Here is a 23431-nt window from a genome sequence, read left to right on the forward strand (position 1 = left end):
ACCTACAGTCAGGTGGGCACCAGCTGTTATTTCTCAGGATTTGTCTAACTCAGCAACCTCTACAGAAAAAAAACGTTTGCACACATCTGTTCAGGCACGATTTTCCTATGTGTATTGTTATCTTTGTTCTGTGTGTGGAAAAAAATTGAAAGCTGAATTCATGTTTTTTTTATATATAAGATGAATCTCGAACTAAACATGCTGAGCATCTCTGGCCAACTATTGACGTTAGTATCGACTTTACAGTTTATGCATTTATAGCAGTAAGAGTGATTTTGCTATCCACACAGTATGTGTCATGTTGATGGTGAACTGACCTTTCCTACTTATTGACTTGTGTCATGGCGGATTCATCTGATCTTCATAAAAAAACCTCGGCCTCCACACTCGGGGGGGATTTAAACAATGACTGGGAAATGCTCCCCCTGAATAACAATTTAATCCAATGCTTTATGTACCTATTATTTGATAATCTAGGAAGCCAAACCCCTATGATGCGATAAAGGTCAAGGAATACCAGCTCTGTACCACTCTGGAGTTACAGAGAGATTAGCCTTAGTGATAATCCTAATTGTTGGAGAGCAGCAGACCTTCTTAGGTAGAGCAAGAAGCTTTGAGTTGATTTCCATTGATAAAATAAACAAAATCATACAAAGATCATATTCTGTAATTAATAGATATTTAGTGGATGGACATGTTGAATGAATCGGTAAAACAGTTCTAAGTCACAAGATTTGTCTGGTTCTTTATTCCTTTTCTAAACTTCTTTATATTTTTATGAGCTGGTTTGATGTGTTAAAGCAGTGGCTGAAATTTTGGTCTAATAAAATGTTCTCAGTGCTTCCGCTCAGCACGGCATCTGCTAGCTTACTAGAGAAAACTCTGAATATACGTACTCTATTTTATGTATAATAATTACTATTATTTTGTTGGGTAAAAAAGGTGATTTTTTTTTTTATTGTTATGTTATTAGTGTTAAATCATGTTTTAAAAGGAAAAAGTAAGTGGTGGAGAATTTCCAGGGCTTCTGGTTAAAGAAATATCAATGACAGGGAGCACTGATGTATTACTACAATCACATCGCATTAATGCCCGGAGTTTGTGTAACATTGTCATTATCCTGAGTTCTAGTGATTACTAATCGTCTGCAGTTTGATTCTTAGTTTGCCTATTGTGTTCTCAGGAATGATTTCCTGTGCCATTCAGTGGTGCATTATGGGTAGCCTCAGTCTCTCACTGAACCTGCTCCTGTGTTTGGCCAGCACGTCATAGAGTGGGTGGGAGGTGTCCTTATCTTAGATAAGGCCCACCTCTCCGACACCACTTTAAGGGAGTCCATGTCATGGTTCTGGGTCGGTGACCAGTGTATTTTAATGTTTTGGACTTTTTGTTTTTGGTTTCGTTCTCACGCTGTCTAGCTCCTTAGTCTTTTAGTATTTCTTGAGTTCTAGTTCTAGGTTTTGTTATGTGTTCCCCTGTGTTCTGTGTTTCCTGTTTTACTTTTTACTCTGTCGTCTGTTCCTGTCTTCTCCGTCCTTGCAGCCCCAAGAGCTCTGCAGAGTCCAGGCTCTCTTTGAACTCTAGTCCAGAACACAGGATGAGAGTTATCCGCTGGCAACAACAAGAACATCCCATTAGGAGCCGGACAGAGCCTTGACAGACACTCTCTGTCACTGCTGCTGTGACTGGGAGGCACAGCTGTCAATTAGAATCAGCTGTGCCTCCCTCCTCTTTTGCATTCCTCGTTCCCCTCCGTATGTATATATAGTGTGTGTTACCTATGCTCATTGTCGGTCCGTCTGTGTCACCTCCCTGTGTCACTCTGTGTCTCATCCTGGCGTCATCCTGTGTTTCGTCCCGTGAGCTTAGGGTTCATTTTCGTTTGCTAGTTTTTTCCCAGTCTAGGTTTGTCTTAGTTTTTGTCCTCGTCACCACCGTTGCTGTCTGTACTTCCACCACATGTCAATAAAGCTCCCTCATTGCATCTCAGCCTGTGCCAGGCTTTGGGTCCGTTATTCTTCACTCCACACAGCTTGCCCCGGCAAACCATGACAGTCCAGCTCCATCTCCACAACATTGCTGGTCTTGTGGATCAGTTTACTGAGTCTGTTGTCATCTGCGACCCACAACCTGCTGCTCCAGCATGCAACGGCATAGAGCAGGGGTGTCCAACTCCAGGCCTCAAGGGCCAGTGTCCTGCAGGTTTTAGATGTGTCCTTGATCCAACATAGCTGATTTAAATAGCTAAATTACCTCCTCAACATGTCTTGAAGTTCTCCAGAGGCCTGGTAATAAACGAATCATTTGATTCAGGTGTGTTGACCCAGGCGATATCTAAAACCTTGAGGCCTGGAGTTGGACACCCCTGCTCTATGCCGTTGCATGCTGGAGGATGTCACTGGCCATTAGTTACGTCCTGTGTTATTTTGATAGACATGTGTCTGTGCTTTTGCTTCCCGTGTCTCATTATTCAGATTTAGTTCAGCTGTATGTAGTTCCCAGCTGTGTCCCCTTTGCCCTAATTACCTCTTGTGCATTTATTTCCTCAGCTTGCCTTAATTTCATGTTGTGTACCGAGTTCTGTTTCTGAACTTCCTGTGTTTTCCTGGCACTCCTGCACTGCATGACATGTGCATGTATTTTGTTTTGCTTTCAATAAAAGGTGGTTTCATCTGCCCAAGAGTTTGCATTTGGGATTGTTCACCACAAAAACGGACAGAATCTGACAAACACGGTATCCTGAGCCGTCCTCAGTATGCTTAGCAAGGTTTGTAAATATGTGATATGTGTTATATTGCTGCAAAAAGACACGGAGGATATCAAATTTATTCACAGCTTACTATGATCATAGCAACAAGACTTCTTAACAAAATACCAATCAGGAGATAAATGTTTCTGCACACACTCAGATACACTGAACTCTGCAACTAATTTAATTTCCTTTTTTAAATCTCATGTAAGAAAATTTCAGAAAATTTGCTCAGTCATGATGATGTGGCTGCAGACTGACTGTGCTGTAATCTGAGATCTACCAAAGAAGAATGCATGCATATAAAAATGAAACAGAATCTGACTTTATTTGTGCTTTTTCTCTTATTTTTTTTTAATCTTTTCTATCTTTTCCCCAGTTTGTCATCTCTTTCATCATCATCATCTTTTTCTTTTCTCTTGCTAATCTGACCCTCCCCATCTGTCAACTTTGGCATCGATACACTATCTGTTTATTAAAATGAATAAAAAAAGAAATTGACTAAGAAGAGGCATCTATAGAGAGTTCATAGAGCAAGGCAAGAGTGTTTGGCTCAACAGATCATGATCCTGCTTGCTGAAGCTGCCGAACAACACAGGTTATAGAAAAAAAACCCTGACCAACACACAATGTACAGTCAGTGTTTGGTTAGTTAATTACATGGTGGAGCCCGGACTACACTGTTGTGCTGTGTGTGGTTATTTTTAGTGCCGGTTGGTTCACACCTGCCTCCTGCATCCCTCATAACTGATAGCTCTTCTAGGGTGTATTTCTCTCCTGGGCCTATCTTTTAGATGCACGCACACTGTTTTTTTTTCTGTCATGTGTGAGCTCTGTATTCTTTTTTGGTCTTGTGTAATACATTTACGGCAGAACTAATGGATGCTTGTTTGGCTACTCTGACTGTGCGGTGAATGACTCACAGTGTTAGCAGCTCCAATAGGAAACCTGTTCTCCTCTTAAAGCTGAAATAATTGACAGCACCTCATCTGCAGCTCATCTAAATACAGCAACCTGTACTTGTGTTAACAGGAGGCAGAATCCAGGTCAAGTCATTATGGCATCATCAATTAAAATAGCATCACTGTCAAACAGCTGCAGTGCAGGCTGTTTCGTGCCTGTTCTATGAGGCAGGCTTCACTAAGACAGCAAGATAAGATGACAGTGTTTTTTTGTTTCCGCGCAAAAGTTCAGTTGCAGGTACAACACCAGTGCGTCACCAGGCCAGGATTTGATCAGCTACTTTAGTTTGATTAGATGTCTGCTGCTGCTCTTTTGGAAATGTAAGTTTACACACAGCAACTCCTGCCCCCTCCAAAACCTTGGACCCACAACCTAACAGTCGATGTAATGGGAAGTGTCAGCGTGTTGTTTGTTACATCAGATCACATGTGACATAGTCCACGGCACTTACCTCAGGTTCAAACCCCCCAAAACAACCCCCCGCCATTTTCCGTGTCACTTTCACACTCCCTCTATAGCCTCTATGTCCCCAGAGTGTGTATCAGAAATAATACTGCCACTGAAAAACGGCAGCTTATCATGTCTGTGCACACTCCCGGGCTTCATATGGAGTCGCATGTACATGTATTCACACACCTCACACCAAATGGCGTCCAGGTATTATGTATTTAAAGTGGCAACCTGCTGTTTTCTGTTCCTCCTGGTCTCCTGTGGCTGTCAGGGGCCTCTGATACCGCTGTTTAATGAGCAGAGGCTGGCCTGCTTCTGTTGTTGTCTGTCTGCCGTTGCAGCGCTGACCAGAGGAGACACGCAGGTCTGAGTCCCAGGGCTAATTGCTGCTGCTGGGCTGATAGTCTTTCTGTGCTCCACTCTCATTGACTCCCCAGACTCCGGAGGGATTCCCTCAGGCACCCAAAGACAAACAAACCTGGGCGGACAATCAATAGCGGATGGAAGAGTTAGCGCTCAGCACAGTGTCTGATTAAGATTCCCCAGGAATGTATGTGTTTATGTGAAACAGTGCGAGCTTGCAGGAGTGTTTGCTGATTGTCCTCACTCTGCCGGTGCTAACTGGAATCTTCAGTCAGTCCCTAAGTGCTTGTTTATGTGATTTTGATTATGAGCATCAGAGTTCACAACAGCAGCAAATTAATGCTTCAGGTAATTATTCACGCAACATCGCAGGTTCACAACGTAGTCGTGTGAGAGCAGATCATGTGCTAACAGTGAAAAGTAAAACTGCGTGTGCCACTTTCTGTTAGCCCCAGGTATTACTTTGACTTTTTCCTCTCCTGTGTGTCATTTTTTTGTTTCTGCAAGTAAGAATTCATTTTAAAAAGTCGCATATTACGTTAAAGCATAATTTAAAGCTAGGGGGGAAAGATATCACATAGGTTTTCACATTTTGGTGTAGAGTTCACATCTTTTTACATTTAAACTAATTGCATTTTGTGGGTATTTTTTTCTATAGGCTGTAGTTTTGTATTATTCTTTTCCATTTACTCAAATTAGGGTGTTTTTCCTCCCTTTTTATGTTATTTAATTCCATAATAATAATTCAATTTATCTCATTTACAGCTGAATGAAATATTCTACTTTATGTCTAGCATTGTTTCTAATGTAGCAGTATTTAAATAATACATTGGGAAATTCACTGCCTGCTATGTCCAGTGTTAATAGTTAAGGATTTTAAAGTTGCTTCTACAAGGCCAAGTGTACTGGTTAAAAAGGGGTTTTGTGATAGTGTTTTATTGTGTCTGCTGTTTGTGTTATTTCTGTAGCCTCATCCAGAAAAGCTGCTTATGGCATGACGTGTCCCTGTGTACCACTGACTGCCACTGGCTAGTGAGCAGCACGGTGATGTAGTGTCATCTCGCCTCTCCTCACCCTCTCATCCCCTGTCCACCCCTGCTCTCTGGGCTCGTGTTTGCTTTTGTTCTTGTCTCCAGTCAGCCTGACTCACGGTGATCATCTTGACCAAACGCGGGGAAAGGTCAAGGTTGCAAATTGCCTCAAAGCAATCAGCCTTGTCTCTCGCAAACTGTGCGCAAACTCTCCATCTCTGTCGCCATCTTTGCCCTGTCTCCATCTTTAGTCTGTCCTCCTCCATCTCTGTGTTTACCCGGGGTGGGGGGGCAGTTAGCTGTGCGACAGGGAGGTTTGGCAGCTTGAGCGAGGTAAAGGCGGTCAGCCCTGCTTTGAAGTCTCGGCTCTGACCGGCAGTGGGGCGAGGGACTTAAAAGCACACAGTGTCACTGCCTGGGTGACATTTCAGCACAGAGCAGCGTGGCCCAGTAGGGTGCGCCTGTACACACCAATCATCAACAATATTAAAGCCACTGACAGATAAAGTGAATAACACAGAGCACATTGTCACAAGAATTCATGTGAACATGCACGTGGTCACTTAAAAATTATTTCAGTACTTTGGAGTTTTAGGAAGGTGACTTTATTGTAATTCTTATAGCCTTTTTTGCCTGTGCACTAAAGCATATATTGATACACACTTGGTACCTCGGTGCACATGCTGTGTGAGCCTAGATGTAAGATTTGCGTGCATTTCGTAACTCAAGGACAGCTTCCTTTGGATCACCTGTGCATTCGAGTTCATTGTGCCTGAGTGGCTCTAGCCCAATAGCTTCTTACACATGAAAGACTTCACTTTCACGTGTCACGCAATAGACACAAACACAGCTGAACAACATCAAAGTCTGCCAGCAGCCTGTAGCCGGACAAATGTCTTCATCTACCACCTGATTGTTTCTGCACGTCTCTCTGTCTGTCCTGTAAATGGTGTAAACAGGTGTTAACATGTCAGCCCCCACAGGACGCCACATGCTGTGGTGTCATGATCTTCTGAACAGCTGTCCCCTAGCAGTGTGTGCGTGTGTGTGAGAGTGTGTAAGTGAGTGTATGTGTTCACTGTGAGGGTTATAAATGAGGGCAAGAGGAGATTTAGCCCTAGTTTTGTGCAGAGCCAAGGACAAACAAAGAGAAAGGGCAAAGAATGAGAGGGGGCCTCACGGCTGTAAGCAACACATTCACCAGCTCACCGAATCCTGAAACTTAATCAGGACCTCTTTCACATTTAACACACACTACTCTTTTTTTACGTTTAAGGGAGTAATCCAGAATATAACAATGCTGTGAGAAAGTATTTGGCCCCTTCCCGATTGCTTTTTTTTCCCATATTGATCACATTTAGCCCTGACAAGGATAAGCGGTTTTGGTCACACTTGCATGTTTCAGATCATCAAACAATTTCAAAGATTAGACGAAGATAAGACAAATAAATAAAAATACGTGTTAAATTATGATTCGTTTATCAAGTGAAAAAAATGTAAATCTTCCTGATCTTATGTGAAAACAATTTCACTAGCCACAAGCAGGCCTGACTACTGTGAGACCTGTTGAACTGCTTAAATATAACCTGACAAAGTGAAGAAGACTAAAAGATCTCAAGGAGAAGCATCTAACCACCATCTAATGAAAGAGCTGAGAAACAAAATCATTGGCATGATCAGTCTGGAAAGGGTTTCAAAGCCATTTCTAAGGCTTTGGGATTCCAGTGAATTATGGTGACAGCCATTGTCCCCAAATAGAGAAAACTTGGACAGTGGTGAACCTTCCCAGGAGTGGCCAGCCTACCAAAATTATTCCAAGAGTGTATTAGCAACACATCCAGGAGGTGACAAAAGAACCCAGAACAACATCTAAAGACACGCAAGGCTCACTCGCCTCAATTAGGTCAGAGTTCACAATTCAGCAATAAGAAAGACACTAGGAATAAATGGCATCGTTGAGGTAGTTCCGTCGCAAGCAGGATGCAGCGTTTACAAATAAAATTCAACATTTGTCTCATCAGTCCAAAGAACATTGGTGTGATAGTGTGGGTCCACGACAACCTGCTATAACTGATGGATCCCTGAATTCTGCTCTGTACCAGAAAATCCTGAAGGACAATGTCCATCCATCAGTTTGTGCCCTGAAGTTCAGGCACACTTATGCAGCAGCACAATGATTAAAAACACATTAGCAAGTCCATCTCTGAATGGCTAAAAAACAAAACAAAATGAAGGTTTTGGAGTGGCTTATTTAAAGTTTTGACTTAAATTTGACTTAAATTTCAAAATCTGAGCTTTTACAATTATAACCTTCTGTTACACACCCAAAGCTTTAATGAGACAAGCTTAAGATTAAGTACTTTTATTAAGTTTAATAGTAAGATTAATAGGGAGCTAATGTTACCTGTGATATAAATGTGTGTTTCTGTCCTCAGGTGGACGTGGAGACACTGGACTACCACCACTACCTGCCACTGTTCTTTGATGGTTTAACTGAGACTGCTTTTCCGTATGAGCTCTTCGCCCGCCAGGGAATCCATGACATGCTGGACCGCGGAGGCCCCAAGATCCTGCCTGTCATCCCCCAGCTCATCATGCCCATCAGGAGTAAGTCTGGGAGGGTGCCCGCACTCACGGTTTACCAACCACACAAAACAGAGCTCCTCTCTCACGTGACCCAGTGTGTCATGTCATTTTACCTTCGCTTCACTCTCTCGTTTTCTCAGGGAAATGTATAGTCACCTGGAGACAAATCCAAGTCAGTTACAGTGTTAGTAGAAGCGAGGAGCCGGATTTAACGTGAAAATCACATCTTTAAAGCTAATTAGAAGGAGAGAGAAACCACAGATGAAGTTTTAAATATGTGTAACTTGACGGTTTTAATGATTACTTTTCAGGGCTAATGTCTGCTTTGCAATCACACAGAGTTATTATCATGGCAATTTTCTGTGATGTTAAAATATAGCAGCCTTTCAATTAGCTTTGGCAGCAAAATGTCCTCATCATCTTCATCATCATTTACATTACTTTTCCAAACCTTTGTATATGTAAATATTATTATTATTTTAACACTGATAGACAGCAGAGTAATCATCTCAGACTTGAACTGCAGCCTTAATAAATATTTTTGCATGTCATTATTTCATTATTCACTATTTGGTGGCAGCCTCATTAGCTTATGATCTCTGACACTAAAAGGCATTCCTTTTACTGAACCCATGAACTGGCTAGGAAATTGTTCACTGAGGTTTCAGGAGGAGAGAGTCATTGTACTGCAAGGCCTCTGCTTCTACGTAAGCAGAGGTCTTTTTGCAATCACAGCCAATGTTGGCTTCACTATACGGGCATGGAGGCTATATCTGCCGTTACGCTGTGGGAAGCAGGCAGGAAAGGACCCAAAATGCAGGACTCTCGGAGACGGAACTGAACTCAAAACACAGCTTTATTGCTGGAATTACAGATTACAAAACTAAAACTGTAACAAGTAACAAGTAAAGTAAGGAATTACTATTGCAAAAAAGATAATTCGATTACTGTTACTTTCCCTTTAGCACGCTGCGTTACTGCGTTACTAAAACTGATCTTTTTGCAAGAGTGTCTCATGACAATGACGTAAGCGACTGCGACGTTTGTGGCAACAGCTGTGTGCAGATCAAAAATGGATAATATAATGAGTGCGGGAGAGTTTAATTCTGTAAAAAGTGACAAAAACATTACCGTCCGCTGTTCACTGCGTGGGAAGAAAACCTTTTACAGCGAAAAAAAACCCTAAACTTCCAAGCAAGCACCGAGTGCACTGCCACTGGAATGTGAAATTCACAGAGAAACTGCCGTATCCTTCCACTGATCTCTGCGACACACCTGCACCAGGGCAAACCTCCGCCTGCCCCACTCCTGCTATACAGGTGAAAATAGAGCAACAGGACCGCTGGGTCATTGATTTTATTTATTTTCTGCTGTGTTTTACTTGCATCTATTTGAAAGAGTGAGTGTAAACACAAAAAACTATTTTATTTTATGTGCTGGAATGTGCAGAAAATAGGTTTAAATATTAAACAAATTTCTTCCAGTCAGAGAATGTTGCATATAATTTAATGTATGCTTGATGCATAAAGTTAAAATATTAAAACTAATGAAACAAGTTTTAAAAAGAGACTTTTTCATTTGGTTGCATTTTATATGATGGATTATGCAGAAAAAGTAGAATTGGGCTGAAAGATCTCTTGCTTTATTACCTATTTAGGGTGTAAATCCTGTTTTAAAAAGTAACTAAGTCACTAATTAGTTTTGAAAATAAGTAATCAGTAAAGTAACAGGATTACTTTTTTTTCGGGAAGTAATCAGTAATCAGTTACTGATTACTTTTTTCAAGTAACTTGACCAACACTGCTGATGAGAAACTGAACATTTTGCACACAAGACAAGTGACTATCAGAATAAAACAGGAAGTGACAAGAGCACTGAGACTTGGACAAGGACATTTGAGCTTTACACTACAGGGGATAAAAAGACATGGAAGCAAGCAATAGCCAAACTAGAACACAAGAATCACATGACAGACATGACCTAAAGACAGAGAGTGAGAGAGCAAGGGACAAGAAAGAGAGAGAGACAGACATCACAGGGCGCTACAACAACACAGGAAACTAGACACAAGAGGACGGGGAACACAGAGAGGAATGATAACAGAAAACCTAAAGCCTAGATAACAAACTAAGGCTACAAACGGAGATCACAACTATAATAATGAAATACTAGGAACAGAATATTAAATAAACCTGAATCAAAAGTCAAAACACAAAAGCTGGGTCATAGACTGGGACCATGAAAATGAATTTCCAACCGTGAATATCTAACTTTCACATTTGAAAATCACTCAAATAAAGGGCCTGGTAACGTTATAGTTAGGAGTAAGGGGCAAGAGTTAGAGGGTTAAGGAATCTGACCTTAATGAAAATGGATTTCTCACTTTGGTTTTATAGATAATATATATTTATTATATTTACATACATATCTTTTTTAGACTTTTCTCAGACTTTGCTTTGGAGATTCGATGCAACAAAAATAGAACAACATGCTTTACCAGGAAAAGAATCACCTGTCTTGCAGTCTGCTGCTACAGCCGCTTCTAATATTATACAACCAGTCCTGATGTGGCGTCCTAATTTGGTTTCGCTGTCATACAGTTCCTATTATTGCATTAACCCTCAGGGTGAAGCGTCCTTGTTTTTTTTTCTGTTTTTCTATTTTTCATTTGCCGGAAGACGCTGGCTCTAAAAGTATGCCTGATAATCTGCAATGAATGTGATGACATGCTACATTTAACTCTGTCATCATGCTGTGCCTCCTTACCTTTCCAGGCTGACACGTTTACACGCGTGCGCACAGTCTCTCTCACACACACACACACACACACACATACACACACATTTTTAAGGAGGGCCGAAAGGTTGTGCCTGAGGGCGAAGTGGTGTACGACTTCAAAAATAGACTTCGGAATTCATAGGGATGCGAACAGGAAAGGTTTCATGTGCAGCAAGAACAAGGAAGAACAAGGAAAGAAGAAGTTGGAGGAATGCAAAGTGTGGCTTTGTTGAAAGAATTTCAGCACATGCACAGGCACAAAGTCTCAAACACACACACACACACACACACACACACACACACACAGAAACTCTTTTGTTTGGCGCCACTGCCAAGTGGAGTGTCAGTTTCAAAGTCGGAGCCTTTAAGTGGCGCCCAGTGAGCCTGCGGTAGTGTTCATGTCATGGGCAGTTGGCTGGGGGTGTGTACGTGTGTGTGCTTCTTGTTTATGTGTGGGTGTTGGATGTCTGTGGAGGCAGAGGGGCATGACGGCCAACACCAGGCAGGGCTGTTGGAGACACAGAGACACGGTGACAGACTGACCCTGGCAGAAAGTCGCACTGAGCACAAGCTGCTCGGTCTTAACTGTTTCACATCATACAGTGTAACAACTCCGAAGTGTCGTGTGTGCGTACGCTTTACTGCTTTATAACAACCCAGATTCCCAAAAGTTGGGATGCTCTGTGGAATGTAAATAAAAGCAGAATGCAGTGATTTGCAAATTTCATAAAACAATATTTTATCAAATGATTATGTGAAAATTTACCATTTTAAGAAAAAGAGACAGGCATATGTTTTTCGATGTGTAGCATCGCCTTCTCATTTAACAACAATAAATGAACTCAGGAGACCAGTTGGTGGACTTTTAGGAGAGCAGTGTTGTCCCAAATTTGGTCTGATGTAAGATTCTAGCTGGTCCGCTGACCTTGATCTCTGTTGACATAGTTTTCTTTTTATAATGTGACAAACATTTCACTTGTGGGAAGGTCTGGACTATAGGCTGGCCAGTTCAGCAACTTGTACTCTTCTACTACAAAGCCATGCTGTTATGATTAATGTGGTTTAGCATTGTCTTGCTGAAATATGCTAGCTCATTCCTGAAAAAGCCACCTGGGTGTGAGCATGTTACTGCTTTAAAATCTGTATTTACAGCTCAGGATTGACGGTGGCTTTCAGATGTACAGGCTTGTTTTTCCATCTGAGATGCAGCTTTTGTGGCTTCTTCTTTGCATGATAGAACTTCAACTTACATTTTTGGGTGGCACAGAAAACTGTGATTTCAGGCAGTGATTTCCATGTTTCTAATGCAGTGCCACCTAAGGGCCTAAAGATCACAGGCATCTGGTGTTGAATGTGAAGCTCGCCCTTTGTGCACAGAGTTTTCTCCAGATTCTCTGAATCTTTTGATTGATTTTTTTTTTTTTCTCTTGTTCAAATCCACCTTCTCGTGTTGAAGCTGGTGAAGATGGCCCTTCCTTTCCTATGCTGTGAGATTGAGGGTTACTCCAACCAAAACCTGCAGCTGGTGGAGAATTGGTTCATGAGATGCCACTACACTAAGCAGAGCAAGGACTACCAGCTGCAATTCAACCCCGCTCAGCTGGAGTTTGTTGATAAATGAGATAACCAGTCAGTGCTTCAAAGTTTTTTGTCAATAAGTATTTATATTAATAATTAATTTAAGCACTGGTTTGCCTTCTTTTGCTTGCACAAGTGTGTTTGCAACCTCCTCTACCACCACAGATAGATTGTAAGTCTCTATACAGGCACGTGAAAGCAAAATGTCTATTTGGCCCTCTGTAATGAAGCACTCACTTTACACACAACTAATCATTATACACAGTGGTACTTGGCTACTCAGTAACCCAGACAGCATTTTATAAGTTCAAACCGCTCAGCAGTTTTGGCCATTTGCCTTCTGGAGGCCAGACCAAAGGTGATGGTTATGCCCCTAATGAAAACACACACTTCGCCCTGATAATGGAATTCTAAATGGCTTGCTCCTTATTAACTTTTTCGTTTATTAAAAATCAGTCCCGTTTTGCCATCCACAAGGCAAAACCGCCAGTCCGTGTCTCTGTTGCAGATTAATTACTTTTCTATGGCGTTGGAAAGAAGGAGGGATGGCAGAAAGAGGAAGAAAGTAAAAAGCCATCCACAGTTTAAAATGGCAAGATATATATTTTTCTCCTCTGACGTTAATACATCTTCAATGTGGCTGGCAGACTCTTATCTGCAGAGCGACTGAGCCACATCAGGCCCTGGTGAATTTTGATGATGACTGCAGGTTACCCAATGAGAATACACAATGAGGAAGGCTCTGGCTGACATTATACTCTGAGGCCCCGGTCCTCAGTGACTTAAAGACTGAACTCTTTCCTACTGTACACCATGCTCCCTTTTGCTTGCTTTAGAAAGAAAACCTTACTGTGGGAAAAGAGGCGAGAGCATTTAATATATTTTTGTGGCGTTGACGCATTTCAGAAGGCTTTTTTTTTCCCGGTGTGTGTTTGAAATGACAAATGGTTTGCTATGAAACATCAATTTGTGTAAGTAAAGTCGTAAAAAATGGTTTTGTTCAGCCAAACAGATCCAAGGTGACTCAGGAGACAAGGCAGAATGTTTTTGAAACGCCGTTGTTTTGGGCTTTCTCTGGCGTCCTTAAACAAGGAGGAAGATTCTGAGCCATGCCTGCGTGCAGTTGATTGGCAGAGCATTTGTTCGGCTTTGAACTAAAATGAGACTTTCATTACAAGGAGATCCTCAGTTACGCCTCTGCACGAGAACATCTTCATCTGATCTCAGAAGTGTATTTATACCCCGAGCGAGAACAATTCACTGCTAAACTCTCCGAGGTGTCGCCCCTGCCTCTGACATTTCACAGGAAGCGGAATACGGGGTCAGCGTTGTTTTATTTCCACGCTGAATACGAAGCAGGCCTTAGCATGAATAGATGATTATTCAGATTTGTCCCAACACAGGTTTTAAACCAGCATTAATATATCAGGCCCTCGGCTGCCTTCCACTCTGGCTCTTTTAATTTTTTTTTCCTTTCTCTTTTTCTTTTTTTTTCTTTTTTGCAGTGAGGCAAGAGTGCTGATGAATAATTGAACAGTCCCGCGGTCCAAATGTCACAGCAGGGAAAATTGTTTGCGCTGGCTGGTAATTAGAATTTCATTGTTTGTTATGTAGGTTTGAAATTCCTGTCATTCCACATTCCACCTTATCTCGGTGATGGCAGATATCACTGCGCTTGTCTATCCGGGGGAGACACTAAGGCAACGATGGAGAGATGGCGTGAAGCACAATACATTTGCTCATTCAGCACACACTCATTCACTCACTCGCTCACTCACACACTCGCACATTGTCGCCGACACAGATAAAGTCACGCTCCTTCTCATTCTCCTGCTCTCAGATGGACACAAAGCAGTGGCCCTGGTTCACATAGTCTTTTATGAATGCCGTATGCAATATTCCTTGAACCTTTGAGCCTCATGTTGTTTATGTGACTCTTCTAACATTGCGTAACTTGGTTCGTGTTTTGTTACTGCCACATTCAGCACTGCCTGTGCTCGTGAATGAGGCTGACATTTTTGTCCCATTGCTTGTAAAATGCTTGCACTGGAATGTGCACTCATGTACGCGCACACGTACGGGTACGCTTGTGTGTGTGATGTGTGAGTGGTGTATGAGAGTGTGGCTCCGTGTGCTCGGGACTGCTCCATGTTTGCATATTAGCTGTTTTAACACTTGCACTGAGTGATGCAGTACGCTGTTCTCTTTGCTGCTCACACACAATCTTTTAGGGCTGGTGCCCTTTTCCTCTTTCTCGATTAGTCTTATGTGAGTTCGAATAAGGTGCTGCAGCTAGGTATGGGTAAATTACTATTTCTACTAATGACTTGAAATATATATTGATTCTAATGTACAAAGACTTAAATAGCAGTCAGAAAAACAGAGATCCATGAATGAATGAATAGAGATTCATGGAAGAATTCTGTCATGGCAGAGATCGCAAATGTCCCTCCAATTCCTCTGAAAGACAAAGGGTTTAACTTGGCTGCACACAAACATGTAATCCCACTGGTTGGGTTAGTTACTGTTACAGGTTAGTTCGAGGCAGGTAGAACCACTTTCAGGCTCCATTCATTTAGACAGGGACTCACAGTAGCAGTTTCTGGAAGTTAATTAGTCATTATTCTCACTTCTGGAAGCCTTTGAGCTACATGCAGGGCTATTCATATAGTGTTGCTATCAATTTTGTTACAATCAATTTTGTACTCATCTTGAAGCATACACTGTAAAAAAAATGTTGTAATATAAAAGTATTTTACTGTGTATTTTACAGTTTTGTACTGTTTTTCTAGAATATCATTAAATTTACATAAATAGACTGTGATTTTACATTTCAAATGTAAAATAACATAAAATCACTGTAAATGTAATAAAACATAATTTTCTTGTTTTTTAAATATATTTGTCTGTACATATGCATATTTAGATTGTTAAAATACATTCACAAATGTATCATAATTTCACAAATATCTGTCCATTATTTGAAAGATTGAACTGTTAAATTCAAATGTAATGCTATGGAAAAATATATAAAATGATTCTTATAAACTTTTTTTACATCAAATAATGTTATTTAGGGCGATCGTGGCTCAAGAGTTGGCATTTCGTCTCGTAATCAGAAGGTTGCCGGTTCGAGCCCCAGCTCGGACAGTCTCGGTCGTTGTGTCCTTGGGCAAGACATTTCACCTACCACCTACTGGTGAGGCCAGAGGGGCCGATGGCGCGATATGGCAGCCTTGCTTCTGTCAGTCTGCCCCAGGGCAGCTGTGGCTACAACTGTAGCTTGCCTCCACCAGTGTGTGAATGTGAGAGTGAATGAATAGTGGAATTGTAAAGCACTTTGAGGGTCTCGAAAAGCGCTATATAAATGCAATCCATTATTATTATTTAAACCAACTGTTAACTGTATATTTCTGTACATTTAAGTATTATTATTCATATTGCCGCATTCATTGACCTTGTTTATAGGTAATTTCATTGTTTAATGAAATTACCTATAAACCTCTGTCAGTGCGCCCCAGGGTGGCTGTGGCTACAATGTAGCTTGCCATCACCAGTGTGTGAGTGTGTGTGTGAATGGGTGGATGACTGGATGTGTAAAGCTTTAGGGTCCTTAGGGACTAGTAAAGCGCTATACAAATACAGGCCATTTACCATTTATTTAACATTTTAATCACATTCAAATGTTCCTAATTTAATGTTTAAAAGCACTTGAAAAAGGCAAAATCCTATGTAAAATTTGGGCTACAAACTGTATTGTCATTACTGAAAATAACCGTATTTTATTTAGTTAGTTATTTTCTGTTATTTTATAGTATTATTTTGGCGCCCCAGCTGCCGGAACATTACTGTGTTTTTAGGATTTTTTTTTTACAGTGTACAGTATATACACACGTGCTGCTGGTAGAAATTGTGTTCATGAGTTTGTGCTAAAAATACAAAACTCAGAGCTGCTTATGTTTATGATAATCTGTAGACTTTATCACGAAGGACAGCCTAAATAACTCCTCCACAAATATGCAGTGCTGTTTCAACACTGTCCAATCAGTGTGTGTGTACATATATATGTGTGTGTGTGTGTGTGTGTGTGTGTGTGTGTGTGTGTGTGTGTGTGTACAAACCACTGATATGGGGGTAATAATCCAGAAACCTTTTTTATTTCGTTAGGTTTTGTGACTCGAGGGCAGTGAAAAGAAATTTCACCTTTATTTTTTATTTAAAACGTATTTTTAGCAAACTTTTTCTTTTGGTGTGAAGCACTGTGCCACTCATTTTGTCATTTAGCCATGTTTCTGATGATCTTTATAAACAGGTTCAACATTTCAATAGAATTTTTGGAACCCCCAGCTTTCATGTTGTCTAAGTGCTAAGGAACATTCACATGTGGGTTTGCAGGTAAGCGGTCCATGTTGACAGGAAGAGAGGGATGCCATTTATTGCAGTAGTTTTGTAAGGATTGTCTATTACCTAGTTTTTAAATGTTTTTTTTTTCACTAAAAATAAGCAGTTGATGGACTCCCTTCTGTGGCATTTAATATTACGACAGCTTTACTAACCAAAGTCAGTAGCATAACCACGAAGCAAAACCTGTGGCTACGGTTTCTCTAAATTAGCGTGGAGCAGTTGATATCCTCATTCATTGCATCTTTAAAGTCAAATGGCTGGCTTTAATACTTCTGCCGTGTCCTAGTATCTTTTACCAGATTGAAACTGTATAATAGCGGCATTTCTCTGCTATTCCTATTTTCCTCACCATCAACCACAGGCTCTCAGTGTTTTTGCACTCCGTAGCTGATTTCTTTGTTTTTGACTATTTCTTTTAAAAGGTTTTTCTTTTTTTCATGCCTTTCATATTTGTTTTTCTAAGTGCTTACAGGCAGAATAGTCAGTGTGATGGTATTGCAAACCCCTTTTTGTGAAAGTAGGCGTCAAATGACAGTTAAAGGTTTCATGAAGAGACCTAACTTTTTTTGGTGGGGATATACTGTTTTAGACTGCACAAAGGGAATTACCAGTGCTCATTCAAAGGGCCACATAAAATCCAAAGCAGCCGAAATAAAACAACAAGTATGAATATGCCAGTCTTAGAGGCTAATAACAAGTTATTTTCTAGCCCTTTCCTTTCTGTCTTTCATCTATCTTAATCTCTGATTTGACATTTGTCTTATGTTGTTTTCTCCCCCTTTTTTTCCTCTCCATATTTGTCTCTCTGGATCACGAGCTCTCCATTTCTCCCACCATCATTCTCTTTTGTTCTCTCTATCGGTGGGAGATGGAGTTAAGTGCAGCTGTAGGCCAAATAGCCCAGTGATTGGCTCTCACTTACTCCTGCCTCCCCAGTGCATTTGAAATCACTGATTGCAGACAAGCTAGTCTAAATCAAAGCTCTGCTTTAAGGAAAATTCTTTCAAGGAAAAGGGAGTCTGCTAAACCCATTCCCAACGCAGATCATCGCCTTCACTTACATGAAGAAACAATGTGTAAATTGACTGTATTTAACTGATATTGCTAACTGATATCAAATTATGTTGCTGCCCTTCAGATGCCCTGAACACAAGGAACCATCAGGTGATGTGCACCACCGTGAAAGTCCTGCAGCACCTGGTGATGTCTGCAGACAAGGTGGGAGAAGCTCTGGTGCCCTACTTCAGGCAGATCCTCACCGTTTTTAACCTCTTCAAGAACAAGAGAAGTGAGTTTCAGGCACCAAGCTCTGGAGTGTTTCAAGGACAGATGATGTGGGAGGTGTTTGTCTTTTGGAGCAGATCTTGTGTAAGCTTGTTCTAATATTGGCATGACTGCAGAGCAGCAGTCACGGGGGGAGGGGCATGAACCAGGTGATTTGACAGCCCTGAGAAATGCCACGTAGAGGTTAAGTGTCTCTTTTTATTTGAGTCCAACTAAAAAGGGATTCTGTTTTCTGCATTTTCTTTGCTGTAGACTCAAAGCTTCTGCCCTCGAGTCCTTTTTACTTTTCCTCCTTCCACTTAAGCATCCACTTGACAGAGAAGCTCAATTTTGTCTTTTCTGCTGTCAGTCAGGCGGCATTGTGCAGTGCTGTTGAGGAGGAGACTTTGTCCTTGCTCTCACTGAAAGGCTGCACCTGGGTGACACCAGGACCTGGGGAGATTGGCATCAGATAGGCAGGGCTCTTTGTGTGGCTGTGTCAAAGCACTTAGGATGGTGTGACATGATGTGGACCCATTGAAGGCTTAAAGGCACAACCAGCCCCAAACACCACAGCAGGGTGTGGAGACTGACATTGTGAATCAATCATCTAAACACAAGCTTTAACGGGAGAAAACACAAGGCTTTAGTCTCTTAATCAATATCCAATTTGAATCTGTTGTCTCTTTAATTCGCTTACATTTATCTGTTTGTTGAGATAGTGAGAAAAGACAAAGGAGGGAACAGGAAAGCCCGCCTTATTAGTGCACGGCCTTATGCAAATCTCCTCCGTAAATTAGCTGTCAAATCAATCCCCTAAACTGTTTTGAAGCGCGAGTTTCTCCGCCACACCAAAAGCTCCGGAGTCAGCCGGTGAACCTCACCATGAATATATCTGCCTGGTAGTTACCGTGGCGCTCTGTCCACCTGCCTCAACTGCTCCTCTGTCCTCCTCTGGCAGGCATCGATTAAATCCGAGCCAACCTCTCACCTGGCAGGCGTCTCTGCTATCCACCTCTTGAGACCAGCCTCTGCCAGAGAGAGGTCCATACAGCTGCCAAAGCACAGGGCCCAATCTGCTAAACAAGGACAGAGCTTCCTCTTCAGTAGTTTATAGGCATCCGGCAGAGTTTCTCTCCTGTAAAGTTTGACGAGAGTTGAGGCTGAAAATGTTACCAAAGTAAAGTATGTCGGTGCAAGCGAGCGTCTATATACTGTAAGTTCATAGATAGCTGGATAATTTCCTTGTGTTTCCCCCCCGATCACCGTCTGAAGCCTTAGATGAGCTGTCACAATTCATGTTCTGTTCTACCCACTCCCCTCTAGCAGAGAAAGATATAACTTCAAATACAGAGAATAGATGCTTCCCTTTTGGGAGGGGGGAACAAACACGGTGTGAACTAGAACTAGAGTTCTTTCTGCCTAATCCACAAATATTTCAGGGTTGTTGTTCTCTCACAGTCTTTCTCTGTGTGCCTTTGTCTTTGTTTCTCTCTTCTGTTTTATGGCTTGTTTATATCAATATCAAAGCTTTCATTGAAGTCCATCTATTATCTAATCTTACTTATATACACCTCCAGGTCCATCCCACACTCAGTCGGCTGTCTCAGTGCCTCAGACCGAGCCTCTAGCAGACAGGCACGATCATTGTGTTAATACAGTAGAAGACACAGAAGGCCGGCTAGTTGTGTGTGGTAACTCCCACACTGTAACTCACAGAGCTTGCATGGCATCCCTCTTATCTCCTGCGCCACAACGGGACCACTGTCCATTTCATGCCAAATGTGTGTGTCTGTGTCCACATTTGTGTACGTCTGTCATGAATAGATCTGTTGTATCCCATATGCAGCTGTTGCCTTCAGTGCTTTCTGTCTCTCCCTGCTCACTGTTGTCTGTTTGCCAGCCTTGGGCACACAATGCTTTACTACACATCTATGACATGCCCCACATATACTTGCACATATACCATTGCACGCCGGTCCAGATGAGGCTACACAACCTGACTCTGTTTCTGTCTGCCCAGTTGTTCGAGCTCCGAATCAATAGGCTGACAGCCACTGCTGCAGGGTCAGGGCCACAGTTAGATATCACCGACATCTCATGGCGGGACAGATCCCTTAGGCTGTGTTCCCATGCTTCCGCTGTGTCGCTCCCACTCTGAGACAGGGTTGTGACCTGTTAAATTGGTCTGTATACAGCCCTTATCTGAGCCATTTTTCCAAGGTCAGAGACGGAACTTAACAGCCATCTCCAGAATGGACCCTCGGGTGTCCTTTCACTCAGACAGAGCGCTGGCCCTCTGACCAGAAGAACAGCGTTACAACCCACCAACCCACATGTTCAGTCTTTTTGGGGTCCAGGCCTCTGTCATTGTTCAAAGAGAGAAAAATATGCCCGTTTAACTCCGGGCTGCTGGCTGCCATTCTTCCCACTGTCACAGTAATGCGTCATTTTGAAGTGCACAATAATGAGCAATCACATAGTATCACCATCCTTGATGTACCCTTTTGTCTCCTGAATCAACGCTCTCAGCTTTTGTTTGCTTTGTGTCTTTTGTTTATCAACTGTTCTTTGTGTATTTGTCTACGTGTGCATGTGTGTGTGCATGTGTGTGTTTTAGAGACAATGTTGAGGACAGTGTAGGAATTTCTCCAATACGATTTGCATGGCTCTCTTGTTTTCTTGATGTGATGAATCTTATCCCTAATGAAATGCAACAATGTTCCTTAAGAAGGAGAGATGTGCTCCCTCATCCAGCAAATTCCTCTTCTGAGCTCAAAGGATGGGAACTCATCTGCCGTACTGTATATCATATCAGGAAGGGACTCTGCAGCGGAGTAAACAACATCGAAAATATATTGCGGGGTTGTGAATGAAGATGAAATGTATGCCAGTACTGATTTTATTTAGTAGATTAGATGTTGGCTAGATCAGTGAATACAGATTCTTTATTACTAAATTCCACTTTTTCACAGTCGGTTATGTTACCTTATGATAAATAGGACCTGGTGAGCTGAGCAGATGTAAAGAAAACTATGAACACTAACTCGAGTTTAAATTTTTAAAAAGTCCTGCATACATGGTGTCTTTTCGACACAAATCACTTCTAGTGGGACCCAAAAATGGTCACTTCAGTGCTCGAAGCATAGCTGGGACGTTAAAACAATTCAACAGACTGGTTATTTAAATAATCACCCCACAGTATACTCCCTAAACATTTCTGCTGTTAAGTTGTGCATTTATAATTCAATTAAAATTAACATCGGTTTTCAGTTTACAGTAGCAGCCATCTCAAAGCACTTCTGATGATCCCCTATGAGCGAGCACTGGGGAGCAGTGGGAAGGAAGAACTCTGTTTTGGCAGGAAGACAAAGCCAGGTGCAGGGAGGGGCAGCCCTCTGTTATAACCGGTTGGTTATTAAGGGAAAAGATACAACTTAAAATAAGGACAAACTAAGAAGGACTGGCGAGAGCGAAGGATTTCAAACTGTGAGTTTATTGGGGATGGCTTATTTTCACAGCCAGCCTCAAGTGGCTATTTAAGTTGCATTTTTTGGACTTTCATATTTGCTTCATTTTTCAGCCCCAGATGTTGGTGCTTGGCTTCAGATGAAGTCTTCAAGTTCAGTTTTTTGTTCTTCTCTATCCATCCAACTCCTTTAATAGAGACAAAAGTGGATTTAACAGGGTGCTCCACATCAGTGGCAAGCATCTTGGTTGTGTGTTTATCGAAATTGCTCAATCATATAGCTTTTATATGCAGCTGTCGTATTAAAGCTGTTGTGTTTGGTGTAGCGGAGACTAAGCATTTAGAAATCTGTACGACCAGGAGGAGGGCCTGGCGTGCTCTGCCACAGTGAATGAAACATGAGCTCGCAGATTTGTCTGGTTCCCAGGGTAGCATTGTTGTTGTTGCCCTGATAATTTTCTTCGCTTATCTGTAAGGTGTAGGTCCTTAAACACCTATTCATCACTGACAAGCGCACTCTCACTGTCTCTCTCTCTCTCTCTCTCTTACACACACACACCCACAGAAACACAGTTATTCACACTTATTGCTCACACACCAGTGATCTGGTTCATTTAGCCTCTTTTATCTTTCTGCTAGGAATGTGGCCAGCTATGATAGGGTCTCGCCCACATGCATTGCTGAGCCTACACACACAGACACACACACAGACACACACACACACTCTACAAGTTGTGATAGTGGCTCTCTGTCTTCTGTGTCTGGACAACTGGTGAGGTTTTTGTGTTGGTGACAGATGCAGCACTGTGGCTGTATCTTATCTCATGACCGCGCTCTATCTGAGTATCACATGACGTGGTCACAGGCACACTCACAGGTCACGTTGGGCCTTTTTTATTTATACGGCGGCTCAGTTACAGCCGATGTTTGGAATTGAATGGAAATAAACACGGGTAGGTGGTTCACCAGACAACCGCCACCCCCACCCCCTCCATCACACCCTGATACAAGGACATGGAGAGTCATGAGGAAGGAGACCTATTCCACTGTGTTCAACTATGATACTAAGAGAAAAGGCCATCTTGAGCAGAAACACAAGGAAATTAAATCCTTTTTTTTTTCCTCGGCTCATTTTAATAAGACAGAAGGCCAAGCGTATGCCTGTGTACTCAACCACCTGTGCTCCTGTCCACAATACAACATAATACTCCCATTTACTGCCACACCACTGCACTGTGGCGTGTATGATGTTGAAGCTAATTCCTGGGGATTCCCAGTCACAAACATTTGCTTTATTTAATGACCTTTTCCAGCTGCTGTTGTGAAAAATTAATTCACTGCCACGCTTTCGTTGTGTACATAGCAACGCTATGGAGGAGCCGCGCTCGCACAAACACACAAAAACACGCACATAAGCCTATGCCCCCACTATAATCCATCATCTTCCACAGGCACGGAGAGCTCCTTTTCCCCCAGTGGACATCAGAACACACACCTCATCTTCAGCTCCTCTTTCCACATAGCCCCCCTCCAACTGGAGATATCTATCAAACCATCACATCCTGCCGAAACCCCTCCGCCATTACAATACGAGATGAATGGGAGAAACAGAGAGCCAAAAGAGAAATGGAAGAAGATATAGCATGAGTGAGCAAGAGATGAAATCCAGGTATACCGAGTTGCCTGTCCTTACCTGCTGCATTGTTAGCATGCTTCACAGCACATAATGACTTTTTTTTCTTTCTTTCCTAAAGCTTAAGAAAAGACACAAAGTTGAGGAAAATAGTAGAAATATGG

At 42.0% G+C, this 23431-nt stretch overlaps 1 protein-coding gene across 3 annotated transcripts in view; it reads left to right on the forward strand.

Moving 5' to 3' along the window:
• Nucleotides 1-23431, forward strand: part of pacrg (PARK2 co-regulated) — a 156466-nt gene that overhangs the window by 75144 nt on the left and 57891 nt on the right. For all 3 annotated transcript variants that reach the window (XM_085257133.1, XM_085257134.1, XM_085257132.1), the window contains exons 3-4: nt 7992-8163; nt 18041-18190. In XM_085257133.1, coding sequence (XP_085113259.1) covers nt 7992-8163; nt 18041-18190 — 322 coding nt within the window. The remainder of the gene's footprint in view (nt 1-7991; nt 8164-18040; nt 18191-23431) is intronic.

The sequence above is a fragment of the Mchenga conophoros genome, linkage group LG19 (assembly GCF_057382185.1).
Source record: "Mchenga conophoros isolate Kocher_MC1m ecotype Shallow Benthic linkage group LG19, M_conophoros_male_GT1.1, whole genome shotgun sequence".
Lineage (NCBI taxonomy): Eukaryota > Metazoa > Chordata > Actinopteri > Cichliformes > Cichlidae > Mchenga > Mchenga conophoros.